Genomic DNA, 19,060 nt, shown 5'->3' with positions numbered 1-19,060 from the left:
AAGTTGTCCCATAATAATTTTTAAAAACTAATATATTTACAATATCAATTCTTTTTCAAACATTATCTGTTCTCATTCATTACACTTCCAGAAGCGCTTCAAATTTTCTCAAGTAAAAAAACATCGTACTGACAATTCATGGTGTCCTTATGTTAAATTTATGGATTACTTTGGTGACAGATCCAAATAGTCTCCTTCCCTTTGGTATAAAGGAACAGGCTCAGAGGATCTGCAGTGGCTCAATGGAAAGAACAAGCTGGTACCAGCTGCTGAGTGAGTGAGCTCCCCCTTTCAAACAAAGCCACTTTCTCAACCATGAAATTGTACTGTTACAAAAATGCCCTCCCAGAATGCACTATTCATTAGCGTAAGTAGGCTCTCCTACCTGCCAGCCTGTACATTTTTTCCCAATAAACCCTATTTCATATATGTCAGTGAAGCAGTGTGTCAGTGATCTCCTTGGCATGACCTAAGTCCTCCTCACATATTGTTCTTGTAACTCCAAACTGCTCTTGGTTCTCAAACCCACTACTCCATTCATACATCTGGAGATATTTGCACCAAGTCCTCTATTCAAAGAACATGATTGTGCTGCTATTTAGAGTCATTTATGTTTCTTGGTAATGTTTTATAATTATTTTTAAATAGATTATTAGCCTACTTCTATAGCTCTCAAAGCTATTTTGAATGTTAACCTTTTTATTTATAACTAATATATGCTGGTATAGAGAGAAGCTTTTGGATCTGTATAGTTTCCTTTTGATTTTTAACTGGACACAGTTTCAATTTTACTGATAATTAAATTGACAAAATAATAAATTATTTGTATTTTTAAATGGGACCATTTATCCAGAGAAGTCCTCAGATTCTGAAAGAATGAATCTACAATGATGTCATGTAGACCTTGGGTATGATACTCCAATCTTTTATGCTTACTTCTAAGAGATGTGGGCATGGTGTTGGGATAATAGAGAGCAAAAAAGGAACCATTGTCTTGATACTTCTCCCAAGGTTAAGGTCACTTCATTTCTGGAAGTCTGAAGCTCAGGATTATTAACCAAAATATAGCTTCTCCTTTGCAGTGGGGGTTGAGGCCTCTTAGTACTTTCACACTTTCTCATAAGGCATCCTGGGGGCCATTGTCTCTTACCCATTCAAAGTCAAATACATCTTCTTATTCCCAAACCCAGAGAAATTAAAATTTCTTGCTTTTGTCTGGGTCTGTCATTCCCTTAACATCCCAACATTTATTCCCACTCTGCTTTTACCCTCAGTATCTCCATAACCTTTATGGTAGGGTAAAAATGTGAAGCCCTTAGACCTTGCAATACAATAAAGGAGATTCCCCTGTATAGGACCAAGAATTTCAAGGTCCAGAATCCACACATTAGACGTAGCTTGCTGAGTAGCAAAATTATTTCCTTAATTGTATATAAATTTGTTTCTGGTACTCATATCACTGCAGGCAGTGAACCTACAGTTCTCTGCTCCTGCAACCTAGTAGACATCTTACCCCAATGTAAAGACACAGAACCTCAACTGCGCCTCTATGAGATGGACGGGAAGCCATGGGGAACCATGCTCAACCATTTGCAACTGTATCCTCTCTATAATCTGCACACGGTTTATTCACTGCTTGGTGAGGAGATCAAAGTGAAAGCAATCTTGAAAGGTGACCATGTCATTTTTGCTCATCCCTGAACTCAGATCAGGTTCTATGTTCTGATCAAACTAAGCCCTCTGCTGTACTCAGATAACTCACCGTGATCTCTATACCCTCATATGTATTTTTAATTCAGACCTCCTCCCACCTCACTTTTCAGCTACTTCTACCCACTGTATAACCCTAACTCTGGACAAAGTACTTTTCCACTCAACCCTAATTTTCTTAATTAACTGAATATGGTCTAGCACATTCCTTGCTGTGTTTTCCCATGGAAGCCTTACCACTCCAACTCCTTCCAACTTCCTAAAAAAAGCTTGCTCCTAGAGCCACCTCTAGACCAGTGATTCATTGTTCTTTCTCCTTCATTTAAAGCTCATACCATTCCTATTGCCTTAAAAAGAGTTAGTTAGGATATAAATGTGTTTTAGAATGCAACTGATCAGTATGCAAATGTATAGTAAGTTCATTACAAATAAGAATAAACTTATTAACCACAATAAAATAGGAAAACAAGAAGGACTTTATTTTTGCAGCAAACTCTTATTACCTGTAAAATATTATGGAATCACCTGGAAATAGTAAGGTTTTCAAACTATGTGAAGTTTATATATTAATCTGCACAAAATTATTCCTTGTAATTGTCTTCAACAGAAATTATCTGTAGATTATATATTTAGCCATTTCAAATAAATATAGAAATAAATATAACACTTTCTTTAATTTTCCTAATAATGCACTATGGTTTATATGTTTTAAAGAAAAGGGAAAACTTTTTAAAAGGACAACAGACTACAGGTAGACAGGTTGCAATACACTCAAAACAAATTTTATTACATATTGTTAATATAATTAGTAGTAAAAGCATACATTGAACCATGTTTTCCTTTATAAAACTCTACAAAATTAAAGATTTCTATTTAGACTCATAATACCTAGATGTCACCTATGGTTAAATTTTGGCTAATATGCTTGAAACACTCAGTAAAAAGAGAAACTATGTAAAATTGTTTATATATTATCAAAAATAACTGTGGAACACTCATTACAATTTAAAATGAGATTACTTAAAATATGGGTTGTAAATTCTTCTAATTTTCATTGAAACAGATTTAATCTTGACAGGTGAGTTGTTTTTGGTCCATGTGCCCCATCGAATTCCAGTTGCAAGCAATTTTCCAGGGAAGTAATGAATGCCATTCAGATTTGTGAGACCACACTGGTTGAACCACCAGCCGGTATTGTTACTGAGGTGGCTGCAGCTCTTCACAGGCTGACCATTGATGAAGCATACAGGGCGACATCCATCATTATCAACATCTGATGTGCTAAAAGGCATTGCGTTTTGATTATCTTCTTTTCTGAAACCCCGGAATGCATCACCTAGGTAAAATAGATTTTTTTAATGACGAAATTTAAAGGCATTTTTTGTAATTTTAATCAACCTTTACCAACCCATTATGCAAAAGCATTACATTCCAGAACTAAGGTTTAAATTATATTTTAATAGGTATTATATTAAAATCTCTCCTCCGGGTGCAATATGCCAAAATCTGGTAATAAATTCCTCAACATGATAGGCATGTTTAAGTAGACGTTTGTCGGGACAAATTATGTTGGTCTGTGATGGCCTAGGAAAACTTTGCATATTATCAGTTAATAAATTGAAAACTATTAAATCATTGCATAATTGTATGAAAGGACCAAACAGTAGCAGTATAAATTGAATGATAGTTTCCTTGATATGCTTTAAAAACTAAATCCCATCCCTTACCCCTGGTAACCAGGGGTAATGTGCTCTCCATTTCTACAATTTTGTCATTCCAATTATTTCATATAAATAGGCTCAGAATATGTAAACATGAATAAGTGGACATTCGATATAAAATCACAAAATGGAAGCTTGGCTGTGTAGACAGAAGCAGATAATTTAGGTCAAAAATATGGTGTATAAACCTGTCATACTTTGGGGAAGAATAATATGGTAATTGGTAATTTAGGGAAAGAAAATAATTTACACACAAATTTTTATACCAGTACCATTTTACATCACTTTAGATAGAGAGGTATGGATGAAAGTGAAACCTCTACCTTTCAGGAACAAATTTATAACTGCAAAAGTTGTTTGATTTTATTTAGTGGCCACCAAGTTTATATTAAATGCCCAATGCCCTCAAGAAAAAAATCAGCTATACCACTGAGGTATGTCTTTTCTTCATGGCTCTCCATATGATATGCATACTAATTGGATAGTAGTTAAAACATCACCATATTTTAGAGACTTACATTGGACATTCTATGTATGGTATCCCTGATAGTCACAGTAATCTTTAAAGATTAAGTATCTTGGCCAAGGCAACCTGGCTAACTAAGTAGCAGGGGTAGAAGTCATGTTTGTTTGTTTCTTTTAAACCATATAAATAAAAGATTCTAATTAGTCCCATTGTACTTAGATTTCACTTATAGATAAAATTTGCTAAGATGTTTGAAACACTAAGTAAAAGTGAAGCTATGTAAAATCTTTGAAGAATTCAAAGCCCACGTTTGTTTCATTATGTTCCAAATGTTTGGCATCTTTTGAGATGTCTTTGAGGAACCTGGAGAACTTCACTAATGGTAGTGGCCTATCCTGTACCCCAGCCCTGTCTCTGACCATGCACTTCATAGGAACAAAATGCCAAAATTGCACATATTTGCAGGGAGAATATCATTTTCAATACCACATGGTGCAAAACCTTTCAGAAGTTCAAATGAGAAAGACAACACTTATGGAGCATTGCCTAAATTATATGATCCCTCCACAGATACTCTCCCTGGTTAAGTCCAACCATCAGAAGGATCATACATTATATGAGCTCCTCAATGGATTATATTTAATAATTTACTCTAAAAATATAATGCATAGGTCTATTTTTAAAGAAATGGCCCATTAAAACTCACTGTTACGTTTTCTGTCCGAGTGTAATTAGAAAACATGACACTTTGTTTTCGCTAAGAACCCAGAGAAATATCTCTTAAGTTTTAGAACCAGGACAATGTGTCCTCATGGAACAACTGTGCTCCTCAAATGTTCAAATTTCATATTTCTATTTTTGCTCTGAGCTCAAAGTCAAATGTCTGGCTCACCTCTACCAAATACCTGATCATACTTAACTATACTGCTATCTTTACATTCTTTTGACATCTTTTTCTTTATCTTGATTATATTATGTGATCAACATTTGAAAGTTACTTAACAACTTTATTGGGAAAAGGCAGAATAAGGCATGACAAAATTTGAGGCTTCCAAAGAAAAAATTCTTGTCATTATAAATTGTATCCTCTAATGAGATCCTAGTCATCTTCTAGAGAAATCCCACATAAACTTTTCCTAACATTGTATGTTCCATATTTAGATAGTTCTTTACTCTTTTAGAGATGAAGCCTCAAAAATTATATAACTCCTTAAAATTGTCCCTATATGTCAATATTTAAATTTCAGACTTTTACTTAATATCCTAAGTCTAAACCCCCTCAGATATCAGAGATTCCATCCATACCAGACAACTTCTCATGCCCAGTAATTTTCCTCCCTCTGTGCCTTGACTCAAGCTGCTCTGTTTGCCAACATTCATTTGCCAAAAGCCTATCCATTCCTCCAAGTACAGATCAGTGATTCTCAACTATAAGGATGCCAACATATCCATCTAGTGAATACAAATACCTGGGCCCAAACTTACTGAATCAGATTCTGCATGAGTATGTACTTTCACAAAGCACCCCAGGTTGACTCTACCATTAATTCTTTGTTGAAAACTACCCTTCTCTGGATGTAATCCATTGGAATCATTCTTTCTCTTTAGCCCCCAAAGCTCTATCGGTATTCTGTGTTTTCAGTTTTATTTAATCTCCCTCTCTATATTGTGATCAGTTAAAGAACTGGGAACATAACTCATTCATTTTTGGATTTCTAACACTAAACATACCTAATGAACAAGTACAATGATGAGCAATGAACAGGAGAGCTGAATTTAGTATTAACTCAAGTTAAAAATATCAGCATTAAAATATGAATTTAATATCAAGTATTTTGAAGTTCTAAAAATTTAACTTTTTTAGAAATGAGTAGATGTACTGAGATATAGCCAAAAAAAAGAAAAAAACCCCACTAAACTAGTTGTTCTATCAACCTGGGTCCTTGCCCTTGCTCAGATGTGATGAGCTGGGACTCTTGGGCAAGTCACTTAATCTTTCAGGTTTCTTAACCTGCAGAGTGAGAAGAGTGAAGATCAGCTCTAACATTCTATGACTTCTAAACACCAGCCTCTCAGTACATGAAAATGTAAATAATGCCTTCCCAGCCTGCCCCACAGATTTGCTATCTAAATAATCAATTGTGATTACATATGGCAAAATTGTTTTAAAGTGTATAAAGCACTTCAAAATCACAAGGTGATGCAACCATCATAGCAGAGTTTCATAACTCAAGACTTAGCCAGTTTTCTCATTCCTAACCTATTCTGTTATCAGTTATGTGTCATATACCAAAAGAAATGCATTACTTTTATCTTCATCTAATATTGAGTCAGCTATATTTAAATCTTTTGGGTAATTTTAGGAAAAAAACACTTACCAGCATTTCCCGAATATCGTCCTAAGTGCATTTTAAAAAATCTTGTTTCATCCTCTAGCCAAAAATTATCATATGATGCATAAGCGAATGTGTCATCTTCAGATTCCAGTGCCACATACAGCATAAAACTGGTATTCTTCTGATTCACTATGTAAAAAATCTTTTTCAGCCCTAGCCAAAATTCACCTGTTTAAAAAAAAATGCTTTTTTAAATATACTTTAATACAAGTTAGAATAACCCTTTGTTATTAAGTCTTTGGCTTTGCTTAGTGTTTCAATAACTCCAAGATGGCACACATAAATTATTTGAGAGACTAGATTGCCCTGGTTCAAATTATCAGTGTTTGCCTAATTTACCAAAACATATATATATGTGTATCTTCCCACTTCTACTTTACTAGACTTGGGATAACTAGTCTCTGTTTCATTTTTTTATCTCCCCAAATTAAATTCAAAAATTCATTTAAAGATCATGTAAAAAGTCAAGTTTTACCTTAAGGCATGTCAACAAAAAATGAGTTCAAATATTATGGCAGGTAACAAAATGATGTGTACCAGTAAGTATAAGAGGTTTAGCCTCCAAATCAGCAACTCCTAAAGAAATATTTTCTGAAAATGCTCAGTAGAAATTATTTTTTCTGTCTTTGAGAATAATGTTTTGTGAACAAATATTTCTTTGTTGTAATGAAGCTCATCAGTTACCTATGAATGAAGACATAATGTAGCAACACTGGAGCATACTCAGGTTAAGGGTCAATATTTTCAAGATGATTATAGATCCAAGATGGATTATTGAACTCCTTAATTCAGACTGCATTCTTCTTGCATGTTCTAGCCAATGACTTTCTACCTCCCTCTACCCACTGTGGCATAACCTAAATGTAGACACTCCTGCTCTGAAGTATATCCCTCTGCTTGAATCACGAAATTACTGAAGGAAGTAAGGATCTAGTCAAAACAAACTTCAAGAGTTGGGAGACAATGTGACAGAATTCAAATCTTAAAACTATAGGTAAGATACTAAGTCACTCTCCAGGCCTTACAGGGGCATTTTAGCTACATACCCACTTAGAACTGAAAAGTATTCTGAAGAAATACTGGAAGAAAGGGGGTATAGGAAGTAAAAAAGAAGTACAAGAAGGAAGGTGGGCCTGCTTAGTTTCTCACAGTCTGACACTACAATTTAAGTGTCCTTGCCATCTTTCCCCTCTACCCCAACCTCAGATTTAACTGAACAATACATTTTCCTTAATCCCAAGTTTATTTTTTTTAAATAGGCCAAGTACAAAGCAGTCTGCTTATGTGAAGTATACCTTCCTGAAGACATTTTTTGTCAAAACTCAAATAATTTTCCCATGGACATAAGCATTAAGTAAGGAAGATAACAACTTAGAGCCTGCAGATCTATGACAGCTCAATTCAGAAGGCAGCCCTTACTGGAAAATTGGAGGTAATGCTGAGAAAACACAAGTATTTCAAATGCATTCCATAGCATGGCAGCTATTTGGCCTTACTTATGACATTTTATTACATTTCATGTCCCTTCTAACATCATTGGCATGCTGTAGGGTTTTTAGCAGTAGGACAAACACCACCACTTATTAAATCCTTGGATGACATTATTATGGGATGTTAAAGACTCTAAATTATAACAACAATAACTTAAAATAAGAGCATGAAAATGATCAAAGTCACCTGCAAATGTTCCAATTAATGTAAAATTCTGCAGGGTTCAGAAATACTGGTGCTTCTATTCACCCGCAAAAGTTGATGCTGCCATTTGGTAATAACGTGAACAGATTTTACAGTTCACCTGGGGTTTACATTTTCCAAGTTTTGAGCATAGTGATTTTTACTGACATTTACATAATTTGAATTCCTACAGCTATGGACCTCAATTCTCTATTTCATTTGCTTATGTAGACACAACACAAATCTCAAGAATTTCAAGGTCCCTGCTCATTCAGGTTTTCATTCTACAAATAGTTATTGAGTATCTGCCAGAATTCTGCTGGGAGCATAGTCAATACTTAATAAATAACACAATTTAGAATTTTCACTCAAATCATATTTCAACTAAAAATAAAGATTTTCATATCTCAACTGAAGACCTATTTATTTTAAGTAATTTGGCATATAACCAGAGGGTAATTTGTCATATTTTTATATTCACAAGGATTTGCTATTTTTACTATTTGACCAATAGAGACAGAGTCCATAGGCATATTGTCAAAAAGAAGAAAAAAGAGGAGAAATAAATAAAATTTGACCTAAAAGGTCACCAAATCCATCCAGATAGTCGCACCATAACCTTTGGAAGTCAATTATCCCATCGATCCTTTTCTGTATCACAGTCCATCCACCTCCTCTGTAATCCATGTCACACATTACCTAAAATAAACCCAGAAAAGACAAAAATAATATAATATTATTTTCATTCTTTTATATAAAACTCATACTTCACCCTTAAAGCCTAGAGAAAGAGAAGATACTTCCACTGAAAGTTTCAATGCAACTGTATGTCATTAATGTATTCAGATTTTTAAAAAATCTCTAGAAATAATACTGTTTATTATAAAACAAACCTAATTGTGGTCCTTGTATCAGTCATTTTTTTAACATATGTGTTTGTAGCATTTTAAGGTTACCCTCTTATTCCTCAACTCCATAAATATTTTTCAGTTGAGTAATAACTGTACCAATCTGATATGGCAGAGTGATGTATTTCTTTATAAATTAACTTTTCCTTTTAATTAAAACACTGATTTTTTAAAAAACAGTGTTAAATGTGCCTGTGTACCTGTCTTTGATTGCTTTTTTCCTCCAAAAGCCTGGAAGGCCTGTGTTCAGACTGGGATTTTCAGACAGAAAGGCATGATTTGTGCCCCATCTCAGCAGGCACTCATAGGTGCATCTGTGGTGCTCTGTTAAATGCCTCTAAGAGGACAACCGTAGGGGACCCATAGAAGTGACACAGCGAGAAAATCAGACCAATCCTCCCCATCAGAAACTTCCCACACACAGACAGAAAAAGGCAGTGTGGAGGAAGTTAGGGAACCAACACTTTCCCACAAAAGAGGTAATTATGCATCCCACTCTTCACAAAATTAGAAGCCTTCCCTTTCCACATCTGTTCAGGTCCATTTTTGAATCTGTAGGTGAAGTAATTTAGGTAACTTAAAATTATTTCCCACTTAATTCCCAATTTTTGACATCCTGTCAATAGATGTCAAAAAATAACGTTAGTAACTCTGAGACGAGAAACTGGTTTAGAAAATATATTTTAATATTTTAATAAAGACTATCAATAAGGTATGATATTGATATTATAAATTTCTTATGCACAAAAAAGTAACCAGAAAATTATATATATATAATTTTTATATATTATATATACTATATGTAATATAGTAACATTATAATACTAATTTTAATAACACAATTTCTAGTAGAACTTTCTTCTAGAAATCATGGTATAGAACTACTAAGGATAAATATGAGTAATTTATTTTATTTGATTTAAGAAATGGATCAGCTTCTCAATCTGTCTCACAATTCAGTGAAAGGATTTTTTAATTATTAATTTTTTATACAATCACAAAAAATCACTTATCATCCAAAGAAAGTATAACCAAGTGTAGGAAGAGAAACTAAAGTATTTTTAGCAAACCCCAAGGCAAAGCACACAATTATTTTTTAATATCCATAAGCTAATTCAAGCAAGTAAGTATTTATTTTGCATAGTTCTGCCTACTGTAAGGATAATATAAGATCTTGCACCAAATGGATTTACTTTAAAGAGTGTAACCATGAACACTCAAATAGAAAAGTGAAAGACCCTCTAGTTCTTTTATTGGTTTGTGGTTTGGGCAAAGAATTCCAGAAAACAAAAATTTTGAAACTGGAACTTATACTGATTTATTTTAAAATTTTTAAGAAAAAATAAAATATTAAAACAATTAAAATTCTAATATTATTTAAATAAATTAGATGCCTATCCTATTCCATATAATAAGGGAAAACTTTACCTCAAATGGGTAACTAGATCCTTCTGGGTGGATTATATACAAACCGCTTGGTGTTTTAGTGACAGAACCAATGGTATCTTTAATATCAGTACAATCTAAACCTAGAAAAGTAAAATTAGTTATTTAGGATATTTCCACATATACATTTAAGACAATCATTTTATAAAAGAAAATTGACAGTGCTATCTGAAATTATTATTATTAAAATGTTCAGTAATGATGATGATTTTAACTTTTTGAAAATGAAAAATTATCTCAACTTTAGAAATAAGAAGAAACTAGATAGGTGGAGGAACTGGGATTGAATAAGTTATGCTGCAATAAACCTTCACTAATAACTAACTCACTGTTATTGATTAGTATTCCATTTGGTATCAACATTTATTTAATATATTTTATGATTATGCATTCTCTTGTCCAATAAATAATGCCCTTTCAGAAATCTAGGCTTATTTTGGGAACATAATATGCAACAGAAATCTGTGTGAATGAGGAGGAGAAAATCCAAAGGAATAAGTAGATTAATTACTATTGACACATCCTTTCTCCACTATTTGAAATTTCAGAGATTCTGGTGTTTTGGGGCCCACCATTACAATCAGGCAAAGGGAGAGGAAGGGGAAATCACTTTCTTCACCAGAGAAAATGATGCTGAGGCTAGAGCATGCTCTGTTCACAATAGCTAGAACTGTAGCAGTCTATAATCACCTTCTCTTAAGCACTCTCCTTTCTAGGGGATTGTAAATATATTATGTAGATATGATATTATAGTTTACACTTTGTGTTATCTTTTATGTAGATATGTATGTAGATATGATGTTATAGTTTACTTTACTTTGTGTTATCTTTTATAAATGTGATAAAACAAATTCAACCCTTACAGCATCAGTTACCAAGAGAACAAACACATGAAAGCCTGATACTTCAGAACCAGAAGCTTGGGTTAGATTCCTAGTACTAATATTTACTAGCCAGAACTACTTTTCTTCATGTGCAATATTGTTATAATAATAATACTATCTACTTCATAGTGTTATTCTGACGATTTACATAGTAAGACATTATATCAATATAAAGCACTTAGCACAGTGCCTAGCGCACAGTAAACATGCAGAAAATCTCATCTACAAAAAGTTAGCTATAAAAAATTGTTTGCTTTCCCCTTCACTTCTAGAAGATATAGATTTGTTGCCTTTCTTCTGAATTGCTAAGAGACATTTTCATGATAACTTTATGCTCAGAGATATGATAATAGAAGTTTACAATGAAGGACTAATCTGAGTTGGAATATCTGCTTTGCCATCACCATCCAAATAAATATGAACAGGTTATTCAGATGTTTCTGGGCTCCATATTCCTTATCTGATGATGAAGATCATCATAGCAAACGCTTATACTGTCTTACTATGCATCAAGCAATATTTTAGGAGCTTTTGGTGTATTTATTCATTTAATCCTCATAAGAACCATATGAGGTAGGTACTATCAGTTTACTGATGAGGAAACTGATATCAAGGAAACAGTGGATGAGGGATTTGAAGACAGGTGATCTGACACCAGAGTCCATGCTCATAACCACCATGTTACACTACCTACCTACACTACTCACTTATGGAAAATAAATGAGATATAATAGAATAACAAAAAATAACATGTGAAAGTTCCTGTCATAGTACCTGACACATAGGTGATTCTCAGTTACAGATTATTTCCTTCTCTTTGTAAGGAAAAAAGAAAGATCATTCACTAGGCTGTCAATAAATATTTACTTGCTTGGAACTTTTTGTTATTAATTCACAACTGTAAGATATATAGGGTACTTTTCTTAGAAACCCATGACTTTAGGAATTACTATATATTGTTTTAGTATAAACAGTGCTAAATTCCACTTTCTTTTGTCTTAAGTTTCTTTTACTTTTCAAATTTTATGTCCCAATTTGAAACATCTCAAACATGTTAAAAATAGTTTTTACAGGTGGGAGGAATTCTGAGACCTTCTTTTCTTCTAGCTGAAGATTGATTATTAATATTAAAATGTAAAAGGAGAGCCTGAATTCAGTTACATAAAACTATGCTATTTTCAACAGATTCAGAATATCTGTATACAGCCATAGCTTTCAAATGGTCAGAAAAGCTTCCCAATTCAGGAAAGTACACATTGTCTGGGTTGAAATTTGGCAGGTATTACTCCTCCAGTCTGTTAGATGATAATGAGCTGTAATTTTTAAACAAAAGTTCTAAATGCTCCAACCTGTCCAGGAAATTTTTAAGCAATAAAAGACAAGTATGAAAAGGGTGAAATACCAAAGTTCTCACCATGTGACTGAACTGGTCTGTGAGGAAAAGTATCCAGCTGTTTTCTAAAAACTTCTGTAGTCAAAATGAGAACTCGATTCATGAGCTCATTAACCTAAACACACATGCATACATTTAAGCAAATTTATATTTGAACAAAACTCTCTTAGCTGAATTTTATAAGTGATATCTCTAAGCCTCTTATAAATCCGGCTTTGAAATATATATAATGTCCATTTTTCTTTTGAATTCCTTACTGCTCTAAGCAGTAAAGAAAGGCATTACTAAATAGCAATCATTAAATTGAGTACTGTTTTCCTCCTACACATTGCTTTCATCTGCCCAGTTCTGCATTTGACTGCTCTTGCAGATCTGTTCTTTGTATCTTGCCTGCTCCTTTGCTGTAGTTTCTTATCTGATCTCCCTGTCTCCTCCCTCTGCTCTTCCTCAAGTCATCCTCCTCACTAGCTGTCAATCTAATCATCGCATTTCCCTGCTCAGACACTTCAATGACTCCTTGGTGTGGCATGAGTTAGCTCCTATTTCTTTAAGTCAGTTTTCCTTATACACCTCAACCTCACCAGCCACTCCACCCCTTCACCACTTCAAGCAGTTCCCCAGAATGGAAGGTCCTACTCTTCTTACCCCACATTTGTGACCTTTGAAGCGTTTATCCATCTTTCATGATTCAGTTCATAATCTCTGTCATCTGGGAACACTTCTCATAGCTCAGATATTGAATTTCTTTGGTGCATCTTTCTGACAGCAGTCACAACATTTTCAATACATTTTTCTGCTCTCTTAGACTGTATAAGCTTTAAGTGAAGATCTTTTTTTGTTGTTATTGCTTTCTGTTTGCCTGAGGCTTACTATGGTGCCTCTAACATAGTAGGCGCTAAATAGATGTATGGACTTTAATGCATTAAAAAATTAAACAATTATACCTCTAGCTAAGTATATCAATGTACACATACAATAACAACACAATTCTAAAAAATCCATACCTGATTAGATAAATAATCCAAGGAAGCTTGCTGCTCATCCATCATATTTCTTAGTAGTTTTTTGGTACTTCGTGTATAAGAAACAATAGAATTTTGCAAATTTCCTTAAATCATAACAAAATGTGTTTGCTAAATATTATTTTGTTATAGAAAACAATTACAGTGAAAAATAATTTCAAAATGATTTTGGATAAATATGTAACAATAAAGCTCAATCTAATACATAGAATTGCATATTCTAGTTAGTACTTTTTTGTTTAACTCAGGATTATCCAAGAAAACAATTATTTCAATACCTCGCAATGAAAGTATCCTTCCTAATAATTTAGATTACCCCCAAATAAGTTAATCTGATATAAATGCGAGACAACATTCTGAATATCAATTCTCACTTTATAAGATGAGAGGTACAGAAGCACGAGGTCCAAGACTCATCAATTCTTACTACATAAGAAAGTAAAAGGCAATAATTCCATATCATGTAAGTTAATTTTAAAAGTAAATCTTTCTTTAAATTTTTTCCATTAATGCTATATTTTTATATAAACAAATTACAAACACACATACATATATACTCATAATAAATCTTAGTCAAAAGTTTTAGCTGGTTGGTTTCTGGTTAAACTTTTGCTATGTATTTTTGTTTTTATTTTAAAACAATCTTACTTATAGAATAGTTTCAAGAACAGTATGAAGAACTTTTTCTTAATTCTTTTGAGCATGCCACCATGATGCCCCTGGATACTTCAGTGTGTTTTTCTTACACCAAAGACATTCTCCCCAACACAGCCATAAAAATCAGGAAATAAACATTGACTACCATGTACTTCTCAGATTTTATCCAAGTTTATTCAGTTATACTGATGATGTCCTTTACAACAAAAGGAGTCACACATTATGGCATACATTATTCTTTTAAAAATCATTTATTTCTATGTTCCTAACTTTTACTCTAGCAGTAGAATCACATTAATAATTCATGGTATTTTAAAATATACCTCATCCAGCTTCATCTCTCATTTTTACTTTCAGTCTCTCACTTTCTATTAGATACTCCCTGGATTTAGACATCTGTCTTAATGGATCTAAAGCCACACTCATAGGTTTGAGAAGCCTGAGATACCTGTGTTACACATAGAATTAAACACAATAAAGTGAGCTTTTTATACTTTCTGACCTAGGAGTTACAGTCCTATAAGAACTGGATCAGAACCTCCTCCCTTTCTGATCCCCTGGCTCATTTCACCGCCTATGTACATATAAATAGATCATGAAAATTACTGCACTATTACTAGTTTTAAACAAAAATGGAGATTTAAAAACTTTTTATTTTTTATGCTTTGCTACATAAATTCGCTGTGAATTTGTATTATATCTATTGTAGCATTTACTCAATATTAGTGAATTCCTTCTCAAAACTCAGGTGAAATTTGCCATTTGTTCAGACGGAAGTAAGAAAATAGTGCTAGGTGAATTGATACCATCAGTGCGTTGTGGCTCGCCCCTTCCCTCGGTGGCTAGTTGGTGTCACTGGGCCATATTATACAAAAGAAGGATTTGTTCATTTACCAAACACTTACGAAGCACCTACTATGTGCCAAACACATAAAACTCCTGGCCTAGGATGATCAGGATATATATAAAATGACCCACATAAATGCTAAGGTATATTTTTCCATCTCTACCCTAGAAATAATAAATCATATACCTGTATAATTGTGGGGGGGAGGTTTTTTGTTCTGTTTTGTTTGCGGTACGCGGGCTTCTCACTGTTGTGGCCTCTCCCGTTGCGGAGCACAGGCTCCGGACGCGCAGGCCCAGCGGCCATGGCTTACGGGCCCAGCCACTCCGCGGCATGTGGGATCTTCCCGGACCGGGGCATGAACCCGTGTCCCCTGCATCGGCAGGCGGACTCTCAACCACTGCGCCACCAGGGAAGCCCAATTGTGGTTATTTTTAATACTTACTACACATGAAATGTTTTTCTTCTCGTGTAATTTTAGTTTTAACATCACATGATTCCTCACAATCTTCTTTATAAACAGTAGCATTACTTTTACTTTCACCTTTTGCATTAGATTCATCTTCTACAATGTTAACTACTGGAGAATCCTTTATATTAAAAAAAATAGAAATAAGAAAAAATATATGAAATATGTTATATTACCTAATATGTCATAAATAAGAAGAGTGTAGAAAAAAAGATGAGATTTCAGGACATATACAAGGATGATCATTAGAAAAAAACATAATTAACTGGTTAGTTCAAACTTCCACAAATAAACCTTATGGGTAAATTCTAGGTATGAACAATAAATATATGTTAATTCATTATTTTTGCTCTCTTTTTTTCTTCTCCAATTCCAAAAGGAATCATTTAGGGTCTACGTTCTCGTGTGGTGGCTCTATGGCCTTGACCTTTAACTTTTACACATTTCCATGTGCGATATAGTTCTGACCATCCCTCTTCCAGAAATTGTGCAATTTGAAGTTCTTTGAATGGGTACTAAGAAGGTTCCCTGAGATGCCTACAACATTTCTATGCCAAAAACACTTTCTGCCACTAGTTATTAGGAATCGTGGTTTGGGGAAAATGTGCAGGAGAATTGTCGCTTTTGTATAAGCTAAAGTATTTACAGATTTGAAAGGTAAAGTATGCATAGATTTAAAAGGTACCACTGAATATTTAAAAAGGATACCCAACAAGGACCTACTGTATAGCACAGAGAACTCTGTTCAGTGTTATGTGGCAGCCTGGATGGGAGGGGAGTCTGAGGGAGAAGGGATACGTGTATATGTATGGCTGAGTCACTTTGCTGTGCAACTGAAACTATCACAATATTGTTAATCGGCTATACTCCAATATAAAATAAAAAGTTAAAAAAATTTTTTTAAAAAGGTAGCAGTGATAACAGAAAAAAAGCACGGAATTTTGCTTTGCAAAATCAACAACAGATATCATTTTAAAAAGCCAGCAACCGTATATATAGAATGGATAAACAACAAGGTCCTACTGTGTAGCACAGGGAACTATATTCAATATCCTGTAATAAACCATAATGGAAAAGAATATGAAAAAAGAGATATATATATATATATTCAGTTACATATGTATAACTGAATCACTTTGCTATACAGCAGAAATTAACACAACATTGTAAATCAACTACACTTCAATAAAATAAATTTTTTAAAAATTAAATTTAACTTAAAAAGCCAACAACCAACTACAAACCTGTGATTGCTAGTGGGGAGAAGGAAGGAGAAATGTGCAAGATGGGGTAGGAGATTAAAAAGTACTAACTACTATTCAAAAAGAAAAAAGAAAGAAAGCCAATTACAGATGTCATTCCAAAGGTATCTATTCTTGTTGGCACACTACTGGTTTTTTTAATGTTAAAACATCCTTTGGTATAAGTTATGTGATTTAGAATAACTCTGTAATTTAAAGAAAATAACAACAAGCTTTGTCCTCTTTGACCTGGATATTGAGAGAAAGGTAAAGAGCTAATCACAATATAAAAGATATTTGCCCAAAAAGATGCTTACATTTTGTTACATAGATCTACTTTTAACTTTTTGCTCTTTCCCCTAAACTCCTATAATAATTGACATAGTAGATGTTTTCAAAAACTTAGGTTACAACTATATTTTTTAGATCTAAATAAGATTCTTAAATTTTTAGTATAGAGAATTGTTATTAATATTTCTGTAGCTTTTTTAGAATTTATTCTTGCTTCAACTTTGGAATTTAGTATTGATACAGTGGTAAATACATTTTATAACATTTAAAAATTATAAGCCAACATTTAAATGTATAGAGATTCAAATCACAATCTACTCATAGTATTACATACACTATCTTAGCTATCAATCACTCTGACATTGTTTTGAATAAAATTTTCTAATTTTAAAATTTAACATTTCCTAGGTAACCAGTCACAAGACTATATTTGAAGTATGAAAGTTTCTAGAATAGTTTTTTTTTAAGCAAAGTGAATTTTTTTACTACCTACCAGATATTTCATTATTAAAGTTAACTGGAAAGTTGTTGGCTAGTTTTTAACCAAGGCCTGCAATTTCTTTAACAATTTTTCACAAGAAATGTATTAAGAGTCAACTTCAGTTTATGGTTTCCTAAGTTTAAAAGTAATATTATTTAAGCATAAGTCTCAGCATTTCTAAATAAACACTTTAATTTTCCCATAAATTATATTGAGTACTGTAATTAATCTTTTCAAACATCTAATATATATCTTGAAAACTATATAATCATGCTTTCCTAGCTGAAATAATATTGCTGAAATTCTTACCGTAGAATGATGAACACAGTTACCTTGTATAACTTCTCCACAAGTAAAAATACATAGATTTAAAAACAAGAGTGAAGCTTGGAAAAGATAAATCATATTTTTCTTGGTTGGAGAAATGAAAATTTTCTTCAAATATCAGTCAGCTCTGTGTGGAAAGAACTCTAGTACACAGAGTCTTCAGTCAAAATTTTCTGGAAGGTGTACAACAAAAACAGAAGCCAGTACTTACTAGTTTCCATGCCCTCATTTGAAACACCCTTCATATGAGAAACAAGGTAGCCTCTAGAGATCCAGTCATTTTAAGTTATACAAACCTTTTCTATCACTACATGCCTGCATTGTAAATCCATGCTTTTGGAATACAGGCAGTAGCCAGCCAGCTAGGTAGCTAAATCAAGTAAGCAAGCAAGAATTTATAGCATCATCTAGTTTTTATGTCACATTTTTTTTTTTTTGCCCTTAGGAAAAAATGCCTTTGATAAGGTATAACTCTATAATTGCAAACCAGTTTGCATAAAAATAGTAAAAAAGTAGAAATGAGTGATGTAGAGGGAAGAATATTACATTGGAACTATTTCTACAAAATACTAAGTAGAAATTTAATCAGTGTGGACACCCAGAGCAGATAATTCAGACTTAAAATATGTTTGCAACTGAATTTAGCTATCAGTGATGGTCACATTAACCACATAATGCCAAATTTCTAGGACTCTAATTGATTTATATGTTTTACATCAATAGTGTCAAAACTTCAAAAATTGTGACTATAAGGGGACTATTGTTATTGAAAATTACCACTCTCTGAAAGTTGATAGATCAATGTCTGTGATGAATTTTCAAATTCTCCATGATAGTGGCTCCTGTTTTTCACCACTTAAGCATGCCTAAGTCTTCACTATCCTAAAATTAAGATTTTCCTGAGTCTTGCTTCCTATTCAAGGTATTATTTTATCCATTTCCTTTCCTAGCCCAAGAACAACAGGGCAGAGATCATAGTTTTTATGGTACTTGCATAGTGATTGGTATGGTATAGGCACTAGGATATCAATTAATGCAGTAATATCTTAAACAAATTATCTATTTTCTGACTTTACATCCTCACGCACTATTTAAATGCAAACACTCTTATCTCTTATTCTACTGAA

General features: G+C 33.3%; 1 protein-coding gene across 1 annotated transcript; it reads right to left on the bottom strand.

The window, feature by feature from the left end:
- Positions 1 to 2,475: 2,475 nt before the first annotated feature.
- Positions 2,476 to 18,259, bottom strand: ANGPTL5 (angiopoietin like 5). Its single transcript, XM_029208990.1, has 8 exons — positions 17,916 to 18,259; positions 15,570 to 15,714; positions 13,603 to 13,706; positions 12,620 to 12,713; positions 10,304 to 10,404; positions 8,546 to 8,666; positions 6,276 to 6,461; positions 2,476 to 3,046 (listed from the first exon to the last, which is right to left on the bottom strand). Exons 1-8 carry the CDS (start codon positions 18,009 to 18,011, stop codon positions 2,727 to 2,729), a joined length of 1,167 nt encoding a protein of 388 aa, XP_029064823.1. The 5' UTR covers positions 18,012 to 18,259; the 3' UTR covers positions 2,476 to 2,726.
- Positions 18,260 to 19,060: the final 801 nt, after the last annotated feature.

Source organism: Monodon monoceros, unplaced genomic scaffold (assembly GCF_005190385.1).
Source record: "Monodon monoceros isolate NGI ecotype Baffin Bay Population unplaced genomic scaffold, NGI_Narwhal_1 Super_Scaffold_7, whole genome shotgun sequence".
NCBI classification, from domain to species: Eukaryota; Metazoa; Chordata; class Mammalia; order Artiodactyla; family Monodontidae; genus Monodon; species Monodon monoceros.
This window is presented reverse-complemented; position numbering and strand designations above follow the sequence as displayed.